Consider the following 22728-nt stretch of genomic DNA (forward strand, 5'->3'; position numbering starts at 1 on the left):
CACAGGAAACATGAAACAGCAGAATACCTTTGTATCAACATTTTTCAAATAAGCAGTTTTTAATCATTAAAAGAACACATTTATCTGTTTTCTTTAGCAAATCAAACTAATATCAAATATCTGAAGATTTCTGAATTTTCAGCTGTACTTTTTATTTGTGAAGCTGCACAGATGAATGAAACATTAAGTTCAAAGAAAATATTTATTTACAACTGTGGCATGCTAATGAACTGTTTTCATTTGTTCAAGTTCCTTTTTAGTCCATGCACATAGGCATACAAATCACATGACTTTATTATAGTGAAGATGCAATATTGTGCTGTGTAATTTTAATCTATTAAAGTTACAAGCATTTTTTCCTTTTGCTACATAATCATCATACATGCTGACTTGACAGCTCTTCCATCTTTTAGGCCATTTCTTACTTTTCAACAAAACAGCAATGAGCATCTTCACACATAGTGCCTTCAACCTTTTAATTAGTTCTTAGTGCTAAATTCTTGTAAGTCAAACTGAGGCAAGGAATTTTTAAATAGAAATGGGAAGTAGTGTAGCATATGTACCTAAATTACTCACAGTACGTATACAAGTGACTAGCAAAATTTTGAAAAAGACATCCTTATGTCCGTATCTAGACTCTTTCAACAATGGTTGAACACTGTGAACATTCTCTTGTTCTTAAATATTTATACTTAAGAATACATCAGAGGAATATTTACATATTAATACATAAAGTGCTTCCTCATTCTTTACAGCTTAAATGGTGGCCTATAGGTAGGTACACCACAACCTCACCAGTAAGTCCCCAACTGAAAAATACTTAGGCTGTTTCTAATCTTTATCACAAACAATGCTGCAGTAAATAGTTTTGTACATACATTATTCTGCGAGTGTGAAAGGCAATATTTTAATCAACTCCAAAAGTTCATATCTATGTAATATTCTAATAGTCATCTATTAATTTTTTTCTAGATAAAGATACAGGTGTCAGAATAGTATAGACATAAAAACTTTCAAATGTTAGAAAACATCCAGTCAGTCCTTGGATCTAAGGGGGGAAAAGGGTAGTAAATTTAAAAAGTTGGAAAATATTAATAAGCAGTAAATAAATGCATTTAACTAAAAGGTAACAAAATAATTTAAAAGAATGCCTAAGCATTTAAAAGGAATTCTCACATTTGTAGTTTGACATCCTATGGCATACTTATGATCCTTATTCAGCTATGATTTCTTTCTTTCCAAAAGAATAAAGCTTCAAGTCTAAAATTGATCTACATAGGACAAATCCTCAATAAATATTAAGTAACCAATAATCACTTTCAGAAACCTGAAAATGTCCAGTCTGTCCTATATACATTTCATACTACAGACCAGAGAAGAGAAGGACTGTAAGACATCTGAGAAAGCAGAAGAGGTTCCAATCATGATTTATGGAGGATGTGTTTTGTTGCTGCTGATACCACACCACCATTTTGGAGGTCTAAAGTCTTTTTTTCTTTTTAAAATATATTCAACAGATGACCCATAATATTTTTACATTCTGAGCTTTCCACAAGAAATCACTTTCAACAAAACCCAAATTTAAAAAATACAAAATGAGGGTTTGAAAGAACAAAAATCAACCAATGTTAAATGATACCAACCATTTCACACAGTCTGTATGACCCAGATAGTGTCGTTGAGTTCTCTCCTCATAATTAAATAGTACTACCACTGATGCAATGAAATAAACTATTTCCCCGGTCGGAAGAAGGTAAACATTAGCTCTACAGTCCTTTCCTCGATAACCATATCTTAATAGAAAAAGAGTCAAGGTTTTAAATAAACACAGTTTTCAAGGTGTTAACAGATTTTTCATGTATACTTATAGAATTAGGAAGGTACCATGAAGAAAACTGAACTAGAACTAGAAAACTCATGTCCTGGATGGGCAGAGTGACTCACACCTGTAATCCTAGCCCTTCAGGAGGCCAAGGTGGGAGGATCACTTCAGCTCGGGAGTTTTTGAGACTAGTGTGGGCAATAGTGAGACCCCATCTGGACAGAAAATAAAAAAAAAATTAGCCAGGTATGGTGGCCCATGCCTGTAGTCCCAGCTACTTGGGAGGCTAAAGTGGGAGAATCACTTGAGCCCAGGAGGTCAGGTCAAGGCTGCAGTGAGCAAGATCGTGCCACTGCACTCCAGCCTGGGCCACAGAGACACTGTCGCCACCCGCCCCCACCACCTGCCCAAGAAAAGGAAAACTCATATCCTGCCATTAGCCCTAGTGCAACCTAACTCTTTTAATATGTTTAAATCTTAGCTTCCTCATTTACCAGACAAATATATATTAAGATCCTAATGTGTATCAAGCATAAAGGTGAATATTCAGTTCTGAACAAAAAAATGTAGGGCCTGTCTCTGGAGCTTATCCTCTGGCAAAGAAAACAAATAATCACCAAATATAAAACTACAAATTATGGGAAAAAACCAAAAAACGGACTGCTAGGAGAAAGCCTAAATGGAAGACCTAATTTAGGTAGAGAGAAAAAGAGAGAGAAGGGAGGGACCAAAAGAAGGCCTATCTGGAAAAGGGATATTTATGCTGGACCTACATGATAAATAAGGAATAGCCAGGAACAGTTTGGTAAGCAGAATGTTTGTTAAAAATATGTTGTACAGAATTAAAGGATTGGTGAGTGTGTCCAAGCTGATACCGGCCTAAGGAGGGAATAATGCAAGGGATGTGGGAGGAAGTATAGGAGAATGGAGGCAGACAATGGAGTTCAAACTACTAGTTCTTTTTTGTTTCACTGAGTTTCTTGGAGGTTCTAAGAGAAGTGAAAATTTCTAGGTGAAATTAGGAAAACTCTCCTTTAACAGTTAGTCATTTAAAAAAAAGTCTGGCTGAAAAGTTAATTCTGAATTAGAATCAGCCTTGTTAATGTGAGGTTACAAAATGCTTAACTGATGTTTTCTTATTTAATTCCTACAGCAGCCCCTGTGAGGTATGGGTTATTAACCCCCTTTATAAGTAAAGAAAGTTAAGGTTCACAGGGAGTAAGTGGCAGGGCCAAAACTCAAACACTAGTCTTCCAATTCCAGTCTAGTGCCTTTTCTAGCATACCACAAGTACCTGCCACGATGTTCGCAAAATATTGTTTGTCCTTTCCAAAGATATAAACTTTGATGGCTTTAAATTGCTAACAGCAAAGAATTAGAGATAATATCTCCCTTTTTTGTTTGTTTTTTGAGACAGAGTCTTCCCCTGTCGCCCAGGCTGGAGTGCAATGGCCTGATAATTGGCTCACTGCAACCTCCACCTCCCGGGTTTAAGTGATTCTCCTGCCTCAGCCTTCCGAGTAGCTGGGATTACAGGTGTGTGCCACCACGCCTGGCTAATTTTTTGTTTTTATCTTTAGTAGAGACAGGGTTTCACAAAGTTGGCCAGACTGGTCTTGAACTCCTGACCCTGTGATCCGCCTGCCTCAGCCTCCCAAAGTGCTGTGATTACCAGCGTGAGCCACCGCGCCTGGCCTGATGTTTCCTTTAAGTAGCTGTTACTTTTTTTTTTTTTTTTGTATAAAGACAATTTTGACAGAGAATAGGTTAAGTAATTTGTCAAACTAGAGACAAAGCAAATGAATTTGCTGTCATGGTAGAGAAGGATACGCCCACTCCAGTTTGAGCTTCTCAGAAGGCAGTTCTGTTCTGATGTCATCATAGTTGTCAACATCAGAAGGAATGAACATGGTAATTGGCCGACCGCGCATAAACATTTTAATATATTCTCCTTCTGTTGAAATACAAGACAAAAGTTAAATCATACATATTTTCTGTATAGTCATACAAAAGTGGATTATTAATGCGATACAATAAAAACAAGACAAAAATGACTACTTCAGAGTTTTAGCCTCATTATATACAATTGTTTTTGTTATATGGTAGTCCTGTATCCATGGGGGATTGATTTTAGGAACACCTTCCTCAGATACCAAAATCCATGGATGCTCAATTTCCTGACACAAAATGGTATTTGCATATAACCTGTATATTTTAAATCATCTCTAGATTACTCATAATACGATGTGAATGCTACGTAAATAGTTGTTATACTGTATTGTTCAGAAAAGAATGACAACAGTCTGCATATATTCAGTATAACAGACAATCTTTTTCCCCAAATATTTTCCGCCCATGGTTGGCTGAATCTGTGGATGCAGAACCCATGGATACAGAGCGCCAACTACATTATACAGCATATAGAAAACAAAGTGATACTATAAAGTCCTAGTCCAAAACATCGTAGGGGAAAAAAAAAACCAATGGCCATCTCCTTAACTGAGAATAATTTTTTCAGAATTAAAATATAATTTATCTAAGTTGACACATTTCTACAAGAAGGCCAGGAAGGCTGAGTAGAAAAACACAAAAGAAAATTTTGTGACAACAGTTTTCCTAACACTTGAAAAGAAGAGTGAGATTATTTGAATAGACAACAACCATGTCTACCACACTACTGGATGAACCTACAGATGTTAAATGGCGTAAGTTTTTCTTATGCCAGGAAACAATCAACAATAAAAAGGCCACCTACAGGAGAAAATATTTGCAAGCCATATATCTAATAAAGGGTTAATCTCAAAAATATATAAGGAACTCAATAGTTAAATAACTGACTTTAAAATGGACTAAGGACATTTTTTCTTTTGTCTTTTCTCCAAAGACATAAAAACGGCCAACAGGTATATAAAAAACTGTTCAACATCACTAATCATCAGAGAAATGCAGATCACAATCACAATGAAATATTACCTTATACCTGTCGAATGGCTATTAATAATAATAATAATAATAATAATAAAAAGACAGCTAGGTGCAGTGGCTCATGCCTGTAATCTCAGCACTTTGGGAGGTCGAGATGGGCAGATCATGAGGTCAGGAGATCGAGACCATCCTGGCTAACACAGTGAAACCCCGTCTCCACTAAAAATACAAAACATTAGCTGGGTGTGGTGGCGGCCGGCCTGTAGTCCCAGCTACTCGGGAGGCTGAGGCAGGAGAATGGAGTGAAACGGGGAGGTGGAGCTTGCAGTGAGCTGAGACCACGCAACTGCACTCCAGCCTGGGAGACAGAGCGAGACTCTGTCTCAAAAAAAAAAAAGGCATCAAGTATTGATGAGGACGTGGAGAAACTTGAACACTTGTACACTGCTGGTAGGAATGCAAAATGGTATAGTCACTATGGAAAGTAGGATGAAGGTTCCTCAAAAAGTTAAAAACACAACTACCACATGATGCTGCAATCCCACTACTGGGTATTTTTTAGAAGAACTGAAATCAGTATCTTGAAGATATATCAGTATTCTCAGGTTCACAGTAGCGCTGTTCACAATAGCCAAGATGTGGAAACAACCTAAACTCAACTGAATAATGAAAATGTGGCTCATGTATACATACACACACACACACACACACACACATATATATATAAAATCTCGCAATAACAGAAAACAAAAACATGACCTCAAGATTTCAAATGTCATACTCCGAGATTTTCAAGACAGTGCTAAGAAACAGTTTTCTTATTGGCAGGATAGGTGTCTTGTATTTACATAAACCAATAGGTGTTTATAAGAACTGCAACAGTCTAAAACTAAAATGTTAAAAAACACAAGTCTAGAATCAAATCCATATTATACATCTTTTTTTTTCTTTATTTTTTTTTTAAATTTATTTATTATTATTATACTTTAAGTTGTAGGGTACATGTGCATAACGTGCAGGTTTGTTACATATGTATACTTGTGCCATGTTGCTGTGCTGCACCCATTTTTTTTTTTTTTTAAAAGAGCGTTTCACTCTTGTTGCCCAGGCTGGAGTGCAATGGCGCCATCTTGGCTCACTGTAACATCCGCCTCCCGGGTTCAAGCAATTCTCCTGCCTCAGCCTCCCAAGTAGCTGGGATTATAGGCATGTGCCACCATGCCTGGCTTTTTTTTTTTTTTGTATTTTTAGTAGAGACGGAGTGTCATCATGTTGGTCAGGCTGGTCTTGAACTCGTGACCTCAGGTGATCCGCCCGCCTCAGCCTCCCAAAGTGCTGGGATTACAGGCATGAACCACCGTGCCTGGGCAACATTACACATATTTTACAAAAGAAAATACTTCATGCAACTGATGGAATTTTTTCTTTTTTTCGAGATGGAGTCTCGTTCTGTCACCCAGGCCTGGAGTGCAGTCGCACGAGCTTGGCTCACTGCAAACTCTGCCACTGGGTTCAAGTGATTCTCCCCACTCAGCCTCCCAAGTAGCTGGGATTACAGGCACGCGCCACCACAACCGGCTCATTTTTGCACTTTTAGTAGACATGGGGTTTCACCACGTTGGCCAGATTGGTCTCAAACTTCTGACCTCAAGTGATCTGCGCCCCCTCGGCCTCCCAAAGTGCTGGGATTACTGGTGTGAGCCACCGTACCCAGCCACAATTGTTTCTTACTCCTTTGAAAACAAAAAACCAAAAAAACCCCACTTAACCCTGCCTCTAGCATCCCAGTGACCTCCATATAACAGGTTTAATAATATTGATGGTGATTGTGAAATGGTTACAGAAGGACCTAAAGGAGAGACAAAGACTTAGTACAGATACATGGGAAATGTCTAGCACTTGCCAACTTGTCTGGCATGATATGAAAATAGCATTAGAACCAGACTGAAAATGTGATCAACAACCAGAGGCTGATACAACCTTAGGATCTCTAATAATGACTTAAACGACCTAAGGAGAAGAGTATGTAATAATGCAGTAGTTTATATAATGCAAACCATGAAGAGGAAGGAAAGATAAATTACTTCTTGAATATCTGCAAGTATTTTTTCAATCAGATTAAAAGGTTGTGCTTGGGCTGGGCATGGTGGTTCATGCCTGTAATCCCAGCACTTTGGAAGGCTAAAGCAGGCAGATCACAAGGTCAGGAGTTTGAGACTAGCCTGGCCAACATGGTAAAACCCCGTCTCTACTAAAAATACAAAAATTAGCCGGGTGTGGTGGCACATGTCTGTAATCCCAGCTACTCGGGAAGCTGAGGCAGGAGAATCACTTAAACCCAGGAGGCGGAGGTTGCAGTGAGCCGAGATCATGCTACTGCACTCCAGCCTGGAGACAGAGCGAGACTCCGTCTCAAAAGAAAAAAAAAAAAAAAAAAAAAAAGGTTGTGCTTGTTATGGGTGAGAAGTTCAAGTTATTTTTATTGTTATTACTCAGTGTAGCTGGCCTCAGAGTTTGATCTAAGAACAGGCTAAGGCCTCCCACACTATGGTTTTAACACCACATGATGTATGTCTTCATTACTTCCGAATCTAAGAGTGGGCTGTTTCCTGATGATTTTTAGCACAGCTGAAATTTGATAAGAAAATGACCAGCTGTAAATATTCCCTACTTCTGCAGTCATCCTGATCTGTATATCCTTGTTCTTATTTGTATAGTTTACTCTTTTCAAGTGTCAACTTGTTATATAACTTTTCCTCTAGTTTTTAAGATTACAAACTTTTTGAAGGCAGATATCTCATCCTTTGGAATTTACTCCAGGATCTTTGATCAGAGATGTACATCATAAATGTGTTCTGAATAAAAAAGACATTTAATAGATGCTTCTATCACCACTTAGAAAGGAGCGTAGGTACAGCAAAGGGGGAGGGTTAGTCATAGTATCAAGGAAAAAAAAAAGTCTCCTTTTTGAACAGGCACAGCTGAGAATACCATATTGGTTATCAAATGTCAAGCAGCCTAAGAAACCAAGTAGAAAAGTAAAGGCATGATCTAGTGCTTCTAACTTTTCTGATATGATATAAAAATGGCAATGCATATTAGGATGACAATGCTTTCACTATCTATAAATTGGTCATATATGTTAGAGATCAAGTATATAACCTAAGCACTTCAGACAATTTCCGGCAATACATTATAGTGAAAACAGCATGAGCTTTGGAAAAGTCTATGACTTGAATCTTAGCTTCATGCTTTGTTAGCTGCAAGACTGGCTTCATTTTCTCAATACATAAAGTGGTAATACTACCTACTGTTTGGAATTATAAGTGATTAAATAAGATATCACACTGCAAAGCATAATATGAGGTTCTTGACAAACATTTATCCTTCTGCCTTTGAAAGGGATTTATGACCACTCTAAACACTGGTTAGCAATTGTTTATGATTTAGTACCCTATAGTATCTTTTCCTAAGCTTTAAAGTGACTGTCCACAGAACAGCAAGTATAAGTAAATAAACTAGAATTCTGCTGAGTCTATTATGTACACTTAAAAACAACACAAATTCATTTGCAGGAAATGAAACTGAGAGAAGTGGGAGAGTGCATGATGACTGAGGGTGGGGACACTGTATTCAAATACCCCATACTCCATCTCAGGGAGGGAGCAGCAAGGCCACTCCATGAAGAATGTGGGCCCAGTGTTACTAAGTCTTCTTATTTTTCAAAAGAAATAGAAAATCTATAATTTATTGTGAAATCTGCCAATTTAAAAATGTTCCCTCCTCTACCAAAAAAAGGGAGAACACCATATGAAAACATACCTGTGGCCTGCACACAACACCAGTTTGCAACCTCTTCTTTTAAGACACTCTTTACCTTGGGCATTAGGTAAAATACATAGATGAAGAAGACCCTCTTTTTTCCCCAGTCATTGTCAAATTCTCACTGCAAACTTTTTCCTGAGATTCTCAGGCTTCTTGATCTTACAATCATAAAACTTACAGTCAGTATGTATTATCCCAATGCTACTTTCTGCCTGTCTTCACTATAAACCACCACCAGGAAACTTAATAACGGATGGGCGATGGGACTGATCGAAGCACAATAGGAGATCAGTAACAAAATACAAAGTCTAGTGGTCCAGAAAAGGAAAGTGAGGAAAACTACCTGCCTCATGATAGTAAACACAGTATGGAGTATTCAATAATGAAGCTGATGCTAACTTACATATAAACAGCCTCAACATTTTATCTCCAACCTTGGTATGGTGAAAATTTCTGGGACTGAGAGGGTGAAGAGAATACAAGCTTTGTGATACAGACCTTGGTTCGAATCTCAGCTTTAGCACTTACTAGCGTATGTTCAAACAAAATAAATATTCTTAAGTCAATCTGATCAGTGATAGAGTAGTTTAATTATTAAAGAAGAAATTCTGTAGGATATCATTCATGAAGGCTGTTGTTCATTTCCCGAGACACATATGTTGGGGCTGGATAAAATATTATAGCTCTCCTAGTCTAACCTCCTTTTACAGAAGGGGAAACCAAGGCTCAGAGAGATTAAATACATTTTTAGACTTTGGTCCAAAATTCTATTACTTATAACTCTGGAAACATTTTCACTCTAAAACTATGATCTAGACCTGCTCTGTCTAAAATTGCAGACACTGATTACTGAACACTTACCATGTGGCTAGTCTGAATTGAGATATGCTGGAAATATAAAATACAAACCAGATTTTGAAGACTTAATATGGAAAAAAAAGTAAAATATCTCACTAATAATTTTTGTATACTGATCACACATCAAAATGACAGTATTTTGGCTACACTGAGTTAAAAATTTGTTATTAAAATTTAATATTACATGTGTCTTTTTAAAAATTTGACTAGAAAAATTTGAATTACATATGTGTTATACATTGTATTTCCATTAGGCAGTGCTGTTCAGATACTGCCAAGGGCCTCAGGCTAGTCCAATTACAAGGTGGCAACACAGCTTCCTTTCAATCCAAATAGTACTAGCTTGAGCTCTGAATCCCAACAGCTGGAAATTAGGGAGGACAGTAGAAGAGGAAGATGTTTCTGCTCTACTATCTTTGGAAAGAGTGATTGTTAGGTAAAAATTTGAAATACTTGATGTTGCAGTTTCCCTTCTGTGTCCTTCCCCCATTCCTCCTAATGCTTCCCCTTCAGTTTCCTTGGGTTTTGCTCTTCTGCTTTTGCATCTCCCTTAGGCCATCTGACACTCCAAGGTGTCCCAAATTGCAAAATGGTTATCATATTCCCTAATCAAAACTCCCATTCTTTTGAGACAGTTATCTCAGGTGTTCTGAGCAAAGCCATATTTTCAAAATGGTTCATACTCATGCATAAATAATTGGTTTTTAAAGTAATTTATATAAGATCCTTACAAAAACTTATTAATTGCTCACAAATTGTAGCAATGGAAAAGTTAAAAGTCAGGCAGAGTGGAGAAAGGAGATGGCACTGGGCATACTCCATTCCAAGATCAGTTCCTCCAGTGATTTTCTTTTTAAGCTTGCTTTACTTCTGGTCTTTGAGATTTTTTAAAAAGAAAAAAAAAGCCATTCAAAGGCAACAACAGAACTTCAGGGATTTGGACTATGATTATAATTATTTGTGTAATGGGTACTACCTGTAGAAAGCCTTCTGAACGTCTAGATTGCTTACAACTTAACACATCTTTCTCCCGAAAGTTTCCATTTTAGGAATCCATTTTTAATCTGTATTTTACAATCTTTAGAACTAAATAGGCTCCCCTAAACTGGAATTTGAGTTTTATATTTAACTAAAAGGTAGGAGAGTGTGATGCTACCTAATTTCTGCAAGCAGAAAATTAAAGAATCTTTACTCAATTTGAGCCTTTTCTCTGATACTATCAGGCTCTACTTCCCAAAACCACAGAGTTAAACAATAGAAGGATAGCCAAAATCCCAGAAATATTAACTATAATTTTATAGTAGAAAGTGACAAGGAACATTTTTGGAAGGCTAAAATATTTTCTTAAAAATGTTCTTGATGCAGACAAAAGATTCCAAGTCCCAGTTAACGATCCAGTTATTCTGTAGTTATAATTCAATATTTTAAAATATTTTAAAATTCCAATCAAACAATGGAATCTGTAAGGATGTTTGGATTTTGCCCCCTTTCAATGATCTAGCTATAAAAATAGTTAAATCATAAAATAGAGACCCAAATAAACCAAAAGGGAATTTAGAAGGATATAATCTAACTCTCTTATTTCATAGATTTAAAAAATTCCTAGCTCCAGTACTTGCTAAATATTAGTAGTTTTATTAGCAAACATAAAACTTGGGTCTGAAAAATATGACCAAGTACAAAATGCGATCTTAACTTTTTTCTTCTATAGGCAGAATTCTATTGACTGATAAAATTTCCTGAATTTTTAATTACATAGTGGGGTAAGGGATGCACAGTGTAAAAGATATGAACCTAACCTCTTAGGAGCTTAGATTGGAGACATAACCATGTCTTGTGCCCCTGTTAATCAACTCTTATACTAATTACAGTAGTAAGCCAACTTACAGTTACCCACCTTCTTGAACCTAAACCTCCTTTAATCAGGTTTCTCTTGATGTTTCTCTGATTGTCATAAAATTACTTGAAAATGAGTTTGCTTAAGCATTTTAGATTATTTGTACTGCTTGAAAAGGCTTTTTTTTTGGGAAAAGATGGAAAAGAAATCTATTTCAACAACATGAGACACATAAAACTGCTAAAAGACTCACTATACTGCCTAAAACTTTTCTGTAGGCAAAATATGGTTTTATTTAAAAAATTCCCCCAACTCACTCACTTATATCCTCAGGAAAAATTATTTAAAGCACTAAATAAATGAAAAACCTTTTTATTTTATATGAATATACTAAGTTGCACTTAATTTTTTAAAAATAAGAAATTTGAAAAGGAAATTTCAAATGTCAAACTATTTATCACCCTGGCTCTGTTTTCTCAATTAACTATAGCAGAGAGGGAATCAGGAGGCCTCAGCAGAACATTAAAAACCTGTATATAAAAATTCTGATTAAATAGGATTAATGAGAAGCTTCAACTATAATGTTATTTCTTAAAGGAAAAAATGAAACAAATGAAAAAAAACCCCTGAATCAAATAAAGCAAAATGTGAAGATCTGATAAATCTGGGTGGTCAGCATATGGGGTGCTCACTGTATTATTTGAATATATTTTTAGAAACATTAAAATAGTTCACCAAAGTTTAAAAAGCATTATTGAAGGAAAACAATAGAATATTTTTGGTGAAACTGTTCTTTGGAGAACCAGTTGTGAGTGCAGTTCAGGGACGTGGCACGTAATTTACTACACCTTTTCCTTGCAATCTTGGTATATGCCACTGATTAACTGCAACTCCTTCTGGCTACAGCTAATCACAAATTTTAGAATTCTTTTCAAAGTGCTTCCAGAAAACAATAACAATTACTAGAGTTAGAAATACAATATAGAATATAATTGCCATTTTTGGACAAGATATTTTTTTTTTTTTTTGAGATGGAGTCTCGCTCTATTGCCTAGGCTGGAGTGCAGTGGTGCTATCTCAGCTCACTGCAAACTCCGCCTCTCAGGTTCAAGAGATTCTCCTGCCTCAGCTTCCTAAGTAGCTGGGGACAACAGACAGGTGCCACCGCCTGGTTAATTTTTGTATTTTTGTAGAGATGGGCTTTTGCCATGTTGGCCAGGCTGGTCTAAACTCCTGACCTCAGGTGATCTGCCCACCTTGGCCTCCTAAAGTGCTGGGATTACAGACATGAGCCACTGTGCCTGGCCTGGACAGCACAGATTTCTAACTATGATATTTCACTCAGTTAACTGGCATGCTTGAAGACTGAAAATTTTTGGTTAATTATATTTTCTAGTTTAGAGTTTTTTAAAAAGTATGTGTATAGCAAAAATATACATAATTTGAATGAAGACTTTAGCCACAATAAATATGTATAAGATTAGAACGTTCTCTAATGAAGTATTCATATACTTGATGTCCAGAGGAGAGAGTTGGGGCTTTTTTCTTTGCTGAAAATAAGGAAAGAGGATGTCAAGAACATGTTCTTAGAAGTTGGGATAGTTTCTATTTTAAAAAATGGGACAGTCTTCAAACATATTTTAATCCAGAAGACTGCTACTAACCAACCACAACACTATGAAATCAGATCTTTGCTTTATAGAGCTTAAAAAAAAAAATCTCCAACAGAGGAAAGGTCCCCTTTTTTTGGTATCCTTTTAAAATACAGATGGCGAGACCAACAGCCTGGCAGGCCTGCTGCCCTTGGCAGCGTCTTCTCTACGCTCTTAAATAAAATAAAAATACAGAGAAGACTTGGACAAACCCCAGATGCAGGGATCCAAATTATGTTTATACAGGTTATTAAAAGGGACAGTATGTAAATTTTAGAACTAGCCAGGCACAGTGGCCTTACCCATAATCCTAGCACTTTGGGAGGCTGAAGCGGGTGGATCACTTGAGCTCAGGAGTTCAAGAACAGCCTGGGCAACATGGTGAAACCCTGTCTCTACAAAAAATACAAAACTAGTTGGGCACAGCGGCACATTCCTGTAGTCCCAGCTACTCTGGGGGCTGAGATGGGAGGACCAACTGAGCCCGGGAGGTCAAGGCTGCAGTGAGCTGTGATCATTCCACAGCACTCCAGCCTGGGCAACAGAGTGAGACCCTACCTCAAAAATAAAAAAGAAAATAAATAAGTTTTCGAATTAAGTATGGTCTCCATTGGAAATGCACTGGTTTTCTGTCCTTTCTGCTTATCCACATCCAACAAACTTCTTCCTAAATTCTGGAATTGCCAAATTTGGGATACCATCTTGGTAAAAAGGAAAGAATCTGTCTGTAGTTCAATGAAAGGCTTTTGATTTTTTTGGTTTGTTTCAAATTGCACACTCTCTGAGTAAGTGACAATATACACCCTCTCAATGGGTGACACAATAAACAGTGTCAGTTGGACATTGCTATCATATATCTTTATCGATAAATTTTAGCTATTCTTTCAGATACAGTGCTCAGTTTGCACAGGTGTGAACAGGTTTTAGGACTAAACAGGCCTGGAGCCAACAGGTCAGAAAACATAATGCAAGGCTCTGAACAAAAGCACCTCCATTCAAGCCATCCTCCCACCTCAGCCTCCCAAGTAGCTGGGACTACAGATGTGTGCCACTATGCCTGATTAATTTTTGTATTTTTGGTAGAGATGGGGTTTTGCCATGTTGCCCAGGCTAATCTCGAACTCCTAAACTCAAGCAATCCAACCACCTTGGCCTCCCAAAGTGCTGGGATTACAGGCGTGAGCCACCTCACCCAGCCTTTAAGTTCTTCAAAAGGTAGTTTACAAGCAAGTTAGTGAAGGTATTGTGGGGACAGCAGGAAACTGTGCTTCATTTTCTGTTTGCTACAAGAAAAAGCTTTCAAAAAGTTACCGAAAAGACCTTAGTGATATCTACTCTAAGACTAAATATATGTAAGGAAACTGAGGCCCAAAGTGTCAGGGTAATAGGAAAAATTTTATCAGACAACAATGTTTTGTTTTCTAAAATCACTGCCTTTAGCAAATGGAATTTTCAGCTTCTCCCAAAATTATGAGTTATCTAACTCATAATGCAGAACTGTGATTCTTTAATTTTCTGTGATACAGGTCATTTCACCCCTAACTAGGTCTCATATTTACTACTCATTTGCCCTTTCTGCTGTATCACTTCACTTCCCTTTCCTACATTTTGTACCTCACGAAGCTTCTCTTGCTTGGAATGAATATGCATTTTATAAATGTAATTGCTAAATAATACAAAATTGTATGTACTCTATGATGAATGACCTCCTTGCTATTCCTTAACACAGCAAGAAAGTTCCTGCCTCAAGGCTTATATACTTCCAGCTTCCTCTGTTCATAAAATCCTTTTTATAGTTATCTACATATTTCATATTTCATTCACTTCCTTCAGGTTACCACATCAGAAATGTCTTCCCTAACCACTCTATATAAAATAGCAATTCTCTACTCTCCTTATTCTTTCCCCATATGTATCACCTTCCTGACGTATGAATTATTTATTACCTGTTTTGTCTATGGAGCATGAATATAAGTTCCACACAGCCCAACACTGTAACTGCTGTAACTCTGACTGCCTAGGATAGGGTCTGACAAAATACGCACTCAGTAAATATCTGTTAAATGAGTGAATGTATAAAATGTATATATGATAAAGAACAATAAACAAACACATCAGAACTGTAATCTGTCAGAATGACACGATTATTCAGGTTTTTTCCTTTCCCCAATTTTATAAATGAGTTTGTATTATTTATTTTAAAATTATTTGATAAATCATTTGGCTACAATAAATTACTGAGGGATTTTAGACAGTATATAATTCAAAATGACTTCTCAAGTATTTTTAATCTGAAGCCATTTTTGGACAGGTAGCTAATACTCAATTACTTCTCAATTTTCTAAGATATTATAACTGTCCTTCCACCTTGATACACCTGTACAGTTAGGATATGACTGTACTGAAATGGTAAATAACAATGAATCTAATCCCAGAGCAGGGAGACAGCACCATAAGAGGAAGTAAGAATGGGATTTAGTGATTGATGACTTCTTTTTTCCTCAAAACAAGCAGATTTCTTCCCAATAGAGACCTGAGTCATTCAGTTTCTCAACATGACCAGGTAATCATGTGTTAAATATAAACAGGCCTAGTTTGAAGTTCTACAAGACAAAAAATAGATTTAAGATTATTCAAGTCTGAAAAAGTATTTTGAGGACATTCAGATTCTGTTTCAGAAATAATGAGAACATGTGACACTTATTTTCCATATCCAAAAAATGTAGGCCAGGTGTGGTGACTCACACCTATAATCCTAACACTTTGGGAGGCAGAGGTAGGAGGACTGCTTGAGGCCAAAAGTTTAAGACAAGCCTGGGAAACATAGTGACACCCCGCCTCTATAAAGTAAAACAAAAATTAGCTGGGTGTTGTGGTGTGTGCCTGTAGTCTCAGCTACTTGGAAGGCTGAGGCAGGAGGGTCACTCAAGCCCAGAGTTCAAGGCTGCAGTGAGTTATGATCATGCCACTGAACTCCAGCCTGGTTGGCAGAGTGATACCCTGTCTCTAAATAAATAAATAATAAATTTAAAATGTAACATAGTTGGTCCCTTGGTTTCCATGGGACATTGGTTCTAGGATTTCCTGCAGACAGCAAAATCTGTGGATGCTCAAGTCCTTGATATAAAAGGTATAGTACTTCCATGTAACCTATGACCATCTTCCTGTATACTTTAAATCACCTTTAGATTACTTACTAGTTGTTATACTGTATTGTTTAGGGAATCATGACCAAAAAAAAGCTTATACATGTTCACTACAGATGCAACTTTGTTTTCCCTGAATATTTCAAATGCAGGTCGGTTGAATCCAGGAATGTGAAATCCACAGATATGGAAGGCCAGCTGTACTTGATAACTATTTCAAGGATGACCTTAATGGCAGTATCATTTTGTTTATTAGAAGATTTGTCAAACTGTTATCTATTTTCCATAATAAGCAATTTTATACATGGTGCTTCAAGTCCCCCAACTTAGCTTGGAAAATGTTTTAAAATCAGTAACTCACCACAGTGAATACTACTGTATTAGAACCTAACTGCCACTCTAACAACAGACAGTCCTACAGGGAAGCTTATTCAAATTTCCAGTTGATATGCTAGGACTTTATCTCTGCTGTATCTGGAGCACAACCCAGCAGAACTAGGGAAGAGAGTAATGAAAAAAAGTTCAGGTTTCAGGATATAAACATATAGGTCAGTAAGAGCCTCTTTTTAGTGGCATAACCTGCTCTTCCTCTCACATCTAACCTCAGAGACTGCCCTGTGTACATCCCATTCTACTTTCTATTGCTTTCAACAACCAGTTTCCTGGCTTCTGCCTAAGTGGTGATTGGAATTGCAGCTTTCTACCTTTTCTCCTACTCTGCTCTGTCTGAAGTATACAGGCCTTTCAGGTAAAGTATTCTCTGTTACCACTCACTTAAATGTACCATATGTAAATAGGCTTCTTCTCAAATCAAAGCAGATGATTTGGAACAAGTCAAGGGGCTAAATTAATGTCATATTTTAAGAAGAATGTCCAAAAATGACAAATATTAGCATTAATAGCTGAAATACTAGAAAATGTGTTGTGAATATGCCATGCAAAATGAATACCAGACTTTTAAAATAGCTTTACAACTTACGGTCAATTAATTTCACCAATTTAATAATTATCTTTTCATCTTACAATACAAATCTGAGTGCAAAGTTTTACTGCCAAATTCATATATTAATAACTAAAACTTACTTGGTATTATATGCCAGATACTGTGTACAACTTATTACTATAATTTTTACAGTAACCCTTTAACGGCTTATTATTATCTCAATTTTTTTTTTTTGAGACGGAGTCTTTGCTCTGTCACCCAGGCTGGAGTGCAGTGGCGCGAACTCGGCTCACTACAAGCTCCGCCTCCTGGGTTTACGCCATTCTCCTGCCTCAGCCTCCCGAGTAGCTGGGACTTCAGGCGCCCGCCACCTTGCCCAGCTAGTTTTTTGTACTTTTAGTAGAGACGGGGTTTCACTGTGTTAGCCAGGTTGGTCTCGATCTCCTGACCTTGTGATCCGCCCGTCTCGGCCTCCCAAAGTGCTGGGATTACAGGCGTGAGCCACCGCGCCCGGCCTATTATCTCAATTACGATGAGAAAACAAAGACTTACAGAGGTAGAAGTAACCTGCTCAAGGTCACTATAGCTAAGTCAATGGTAAAACCACTCTCTGGACTCCAAAATCCATGTGTTTAAACATCTACAAGACATTGTTTGCTATACATCTCTACATATAGGTTAAGTTTTACAGACAACTCAAATGCAATTGTCCAAAGCCAAACTCCTTTTCCACACATCTCCTTCTCCTCAAATGTTCCCTATTTCAGTAGATGCCACTCTATTTCAATTTATATTTCATATGTATTATCTCATCCTTCAGTAACCATGTGAAATAAGCTTTATAGTTAGTATACTCAGAGTAGAAAACCACTCAGAGATATCGTCATTTAGCCTAGGTCATAAGGCTATTATGCATAACAGCCAGGACCAAACACTAAACACAGCTATTCCCCATTCGCTGCTCTTCCTATCACATACTACTGCCTCTACTTAAAAAAAAAAAAAAAGTTTTCAGACCAGAGGTGGTGGCTCATGCCTGTAATCCCAACACTTTGGGAGGCTGAGGCAGGAGGACTGCTTGAGCCCAGGAGTTTGAGACCAACCTAGGCAACAAAGTGAGACCCCATCTCTACAATAAATACAAAAATCAGCCAGGTACGTGGTGCGCACCTGTAGTCCCAGTTACTCAGGAGGCTTCAGTGAGAGGACTGCTTGAGCCCAGGAGGTAAAGGCTGCAGTGAGCCAAGGTAGTGACTGCACTCCAGCCTGGGCAACAGAGCAAGACTCTTTCTCTTAAAAGTTTCAAAATACAATGTAATAAGAATTATCTTCATAAACAAAATTTCATTTTTCCCTTTAAAGTATCTCAAACATTACTTAATCTATGTTGTATTATAAAGAAGGGAAAAAGTAAGACCTACTAAGGAAGAATGCCAGCAAAATTCAACTTCATTTAGAATGTCTATGTAAAAACAAATGACCTAAAGACTATTAGAAATATTTTTTCTTTTTGGAATCAAAAAAGTAAAAATCCACAGAAATCAAGTTAAATCTCTAAAAAAAACCTTTAACCACATTGTAGTTTGTTACTATAATAGACCAGAAAATAAGGCTAACTATGAGAGACAGAAGTGAGCTGTGAAAACCATGCACAGAAAGGACATGCTTTCATTAAGATCAGCATGCTTCAATTAAATTTGCAGGCAATCTAAAGAGAATGTAAAACTGATTTATAAAACTTACCTACACTGAAATTAAATTAAATACGCATTTGCCAAAAGTCTGCTTTCTTTTTTTGGTCCGAACAAGCCAACAACAGCAAGTAGCCAGAAGTTACAAACAATACAAAAGAAAAACTTAAGAGGAAACGGATTCGCTAGACTCGTTATATTTTCAGTCTTAGCATCAAGAAATGAGTGATTATTTGCAATGGAGTTGGCAAGACAGGAAATTGAGTTAAAATTTATCAATCTTTTAAATGGCTTTTCTAGGTAAAACTTTTTTTTAAGGGAGAAAACTCCCTCTAGTATTTTATCCCTTTCTGTAATACTGTACTTTTGCTGTTCACCTTGAATCTTCAGACTTCTTAGAAATAAGATGGATTTTTAAAAATGTAGCTGAGCCAAGTGTGGTGGCTCACGTCTATAATCCCAGCATTTTGGGAGGTTGAGGAGGGAGGACTGCTTGAGGCCAGGAGTTCGAGCTCAGCCTGGCCAACATGGTAAAACCTCATCTCTACTAAAAATATGAAACAAAAAAACACCAAAAATTAGCTGGGTGTGGTGGTGCCTATAGTCCCCAGCTACTCGGGAGGCACAAGAATCGCTTGACCTCAGGAGGTGGAGGTTGCAGTAAGATGTGATTGTGCCACTTTACTCCAGCATAGGCAACAGAACAAGACTCGGTGTCAAAAAAAAAAAAAAAAGTAAAATGTAGCTGGATTCACCTAGTTCAAATCACCATATTTCCTTTGTTAGGAGGAAAGTCAGGCAGCATAAATAATGAAAAGCCAAATAAGAGATCCAGGAAAAAAATTCACTTAGAAGGCAACCAACTGCGTAGTTTATTCTTACCTTGGCTGTTTTTTTCACGAGTTGACATTTTTGCTGGTTGAGACAAAAATGACATTATCTTACAATAAAAACTGGGTATTTTCCTAAATGACTATAGTAACGCACTTCGATTACTATGAACTAATAAAGTGCACTGGATGAAAATAAGTAAATATTCTTTTCAATTAGCAAAAATTAAACTAAGAAAGGCAAAACAAAAATAAGGATTTTTAATTTACCTTGGTTGATGATGACATCTTTATGCCTAGAAAAGAAATTTAAGAAACACATTTATTTTATAATTTTATATGGCTGACCATTAGAATCACCTCAAGAAACTGTAAAAGTGTCAATGCTTAGGTTATAACCTAGACAAATCTCTAGAAGCAAAAGTAAGAAATCAGCATTTTTTAAAGTTTCTCACTGATGAGCTACTAATATACACTATTTTATAAAACAATGAGTATCCCACAAGAGCATCTAAACCGTGAAAGCATAAAAATAACTTACGAAAAATACTCAAATGTTAGATAATTCTTAAGATTTATTATTTGGCTGGGCACAGTGGCTCACGCCTGTAATCCTAGCACTTTGGGAGGCTGAAGTAGGTGAACTGTTTGAGTCCAGGAGTTCAAGACCAGCCTGGGCAACATGGCAAAACCCCGTCTTTACAAAAAATACAAAAATATTAGCTGGGCATGGTGGCACGTGCCTGTAGTCCCAACTACCCAGGAAGCTGAGGTAGGAGAATCACCTGAACCCAGGAAGGTGAAAGCTGCAGTAAGACATAACAGTGATAGTGCCATGGCACTCCAGCCTGAGCGACTGAGTGAGACACTGTCTCAAAAAAAAAAAAAAAGACATATTAAGACATATTATTTGAGTTGGGAGCATTAAAAGGTAGATACAACTTTTTGTAGAAGACTTGAAAGAAAACATACACCGGGCTGGGTGCGGTGGCTCACGCCTGTAATCCCAGCACTTTGGGAGGCCGAGGCAGGCAGATCACGAGGTTGAGAGATCGAGACCATCCTGGTTAACATGGTGAAACCCCGCCTCTACTGAAAATACAAAAATTAGCGGGGTGTGGTAGTGCGCGCCTATAGTCCCAACTACTCAGGAGGCTAAGGCAAGAGAATCGCTTACACCTGGGAGGTGGAAGTTGCAGTGAGCCAAGATTGTGCCACTGCACTCCAGCCTGGCGACAGAGTGAGACTCCATAAGAGAAGTAAAAACTATAATACAGAGTTTTTAAAAAGATTCAAACCAAGGCCGGGCGCGGTGGCTCACGCCATAATCTCAGCACTTTGGGTGGCGGAGGCAGGCAGATCATGAGGTCAAGAGATCAAGACCATCCTGGCCAACACAGTGAAACCCTGTCTCTACTAAAAAATACAAAAATTAGCTGGGCATGGTGGTACGTGCCTGTAGTCCCAGCTACTCGGTAGGCCAAGGTAGGAGAATTGCTTGAAACTGGGAAGCAGAAGTTGCAGTGAGCTAAGATGGTGCCACTGCACTCCAGCCTGGTGACAGAGCAAGACTCTGTCTCAAAAAAAAAAAAGAAAAAAGATTTAAACCAGGCATACATAACTGTACATGCAAACATAATAGCCAAATAATTATTACTTTTTAGATATAATGAAGAAAGTGCAATACTTACTTGTCTGTATTTTTGGTAACTTTTGGTATTAATTTGGGTGTTGAAGGTATTTTCGACAATTTATTACGGCTATCATCTGAATTTTCCCATGAATTGTGTGACTTTTCAGCTGGTGATGGTCGTTTTATGCTAGAAGGAATATTAATTTCTTAGAGAAAAATTCTGAGTGTAAAAGACACGTAACTGACAATTTAAACAGAACACAAAAGCAGCAATTAACATTTCCTTAAAGGTAATCCAGAAAAGAGAAGGATTAGTTGAAAGACTGCCTGGATGAGTAAAGGAGTTTAACAAGGCAACTCCCAAACCTGTATTATAATTTTCTGTATCACTCAGAAGATTCACTAGAACAAATATTACCTGATTTTTTTTAAAAAAAACACTTCTGTTAACAGAAAAAAATTATTTCCTTACATCGCCGAGTAGGTTTCTCATAATCTGTAGTTACAGAAAACCTGTATTTTTTCATAGCCATTGAATTTTATGAGGCTGCCATTTTCATTTTTTATGCAATTATGTCCTCAAGAAACTACATTACATACGGTACAGACAATTTCTAAATATAACAAGGAATAAACTCTTGTTTATATCTTTAGGGACAATTTTACCAATGATCAGAAATAAACAAGACTTTACATATGAATGTGGTTATTGGCAATCCTGATTCCCTATACTTATAAGTGAAATTTGTTTCTTTACAAATGATTTTTCATTGCCTTGCTAACTATCCTCAAACTCATCCAGTCTCCAATATTTCTTGCAACAGTATATCCAAAGAGCAATTTAGGAGGGCAAGCACATTTCCAGGAGACCTCAAGAAGCTGAAAAAAAAGATGCTGGGACAAAGAAGATACCAAGTGAAATCAGAACCTTAAAGAGACCGATTATAAAAAGCCACCTTAAACCACACACAATCCAAAGTTATGTAGCATTAATAAGCTATATCCAAGAAAAACTCCACAAGAGACCAGGCAGAAAAATTACAAACCATTTAGATTGGGTAAGAATCTGCATGAGACACACAGACAAAGCATTTTGTAAGTGGTAAACATGCATCAATCAAGCGAAGGGTATTTTGATTTTCCCAATTTCCATTAGCGATCTGAGGCAAAATATTAAATTGATCAAATAAAAATATAAATCTTTTAGGAATGGTTGTCATTTATTTTATTAAAATTCTAGCCAGTTCTGGAAATGGTTTAATAAGTTTCCTAAGATTTCCAAGCAGAAGTACGATGATAAAATATGTCTATTCCTAATCACAAGGCTTGAATAAGCATTTCTAAACAGGCAAATTTAATTAGATTGGTCTCAATATTTGATTAGGAGGCAGCTGTAGCACTGAACTCCCAGCATGCAGGTTTAGATTCTCAATTTAGGCTCACACACACTGTTAGAATGTTTCTCCCTCTTCCCCTTCTCATAACTTTAAAATATTATTACGGACACAGAGAGAAGCCCTCAAGCAAGCCTTTAGCATAGAAAAGACCAGGTGAAATGGATTCATT

General features: G+C 37.2%; 1 protein-coding gene across 4 annotated transcripts in view; it reads right to left on the reverse strand.

Annotated features, from left to right (window-relative positions):
* Positions 1–22728, reverse strand: part of EML4 (EMAP like 4) — a 161572-nt gene that overhangs the window by 44090 nt on the left and 94754 nt on the right. For 2 of the 4 annotated variants that reach the window (XM_015112232.3, XM_015112230.3), the window contains 5 exons: positions 21221–21349; positions 19800–19825; positions 19582–19614; positions 3653–3776; positions 1644–1793 (listed from right to left, as the gene is read on the reverse strand). In XM_015112232.3, the coding sequence (XP_014967718.1) occupies positions 1644–1793; positions 3653–3776; positions 19582–19614; positions 19800–19825; positions 21221–21349 (462 nt within the window). The remainder of the gene's footprint in view (positions 1–1643; positions 1794–3652; positions 3777–19581; positions 19615–19799; positions 19826–21220; positions 21350–22728) is intronic. The other 2 variants (XM_015112233.3, XM_015112231.3) reach the window with 1 other exon arrangement.

This window comes from Macaca mulatta, chromosome 13 (genome assembly GCF_049350105.2).
Source record: "Macaca mulatta isolate MMU2019108-1 chromosome 13, T2T-MMU8v2.0, whole genome shotgun sequence".
Classification (NCBI taxonomy): domain Eukaryota; kingdom Metazoa; phylum Chordata; class Mammalia; order Primates; family Cercopithecidae; genus Macaca; species Macaca mulatta.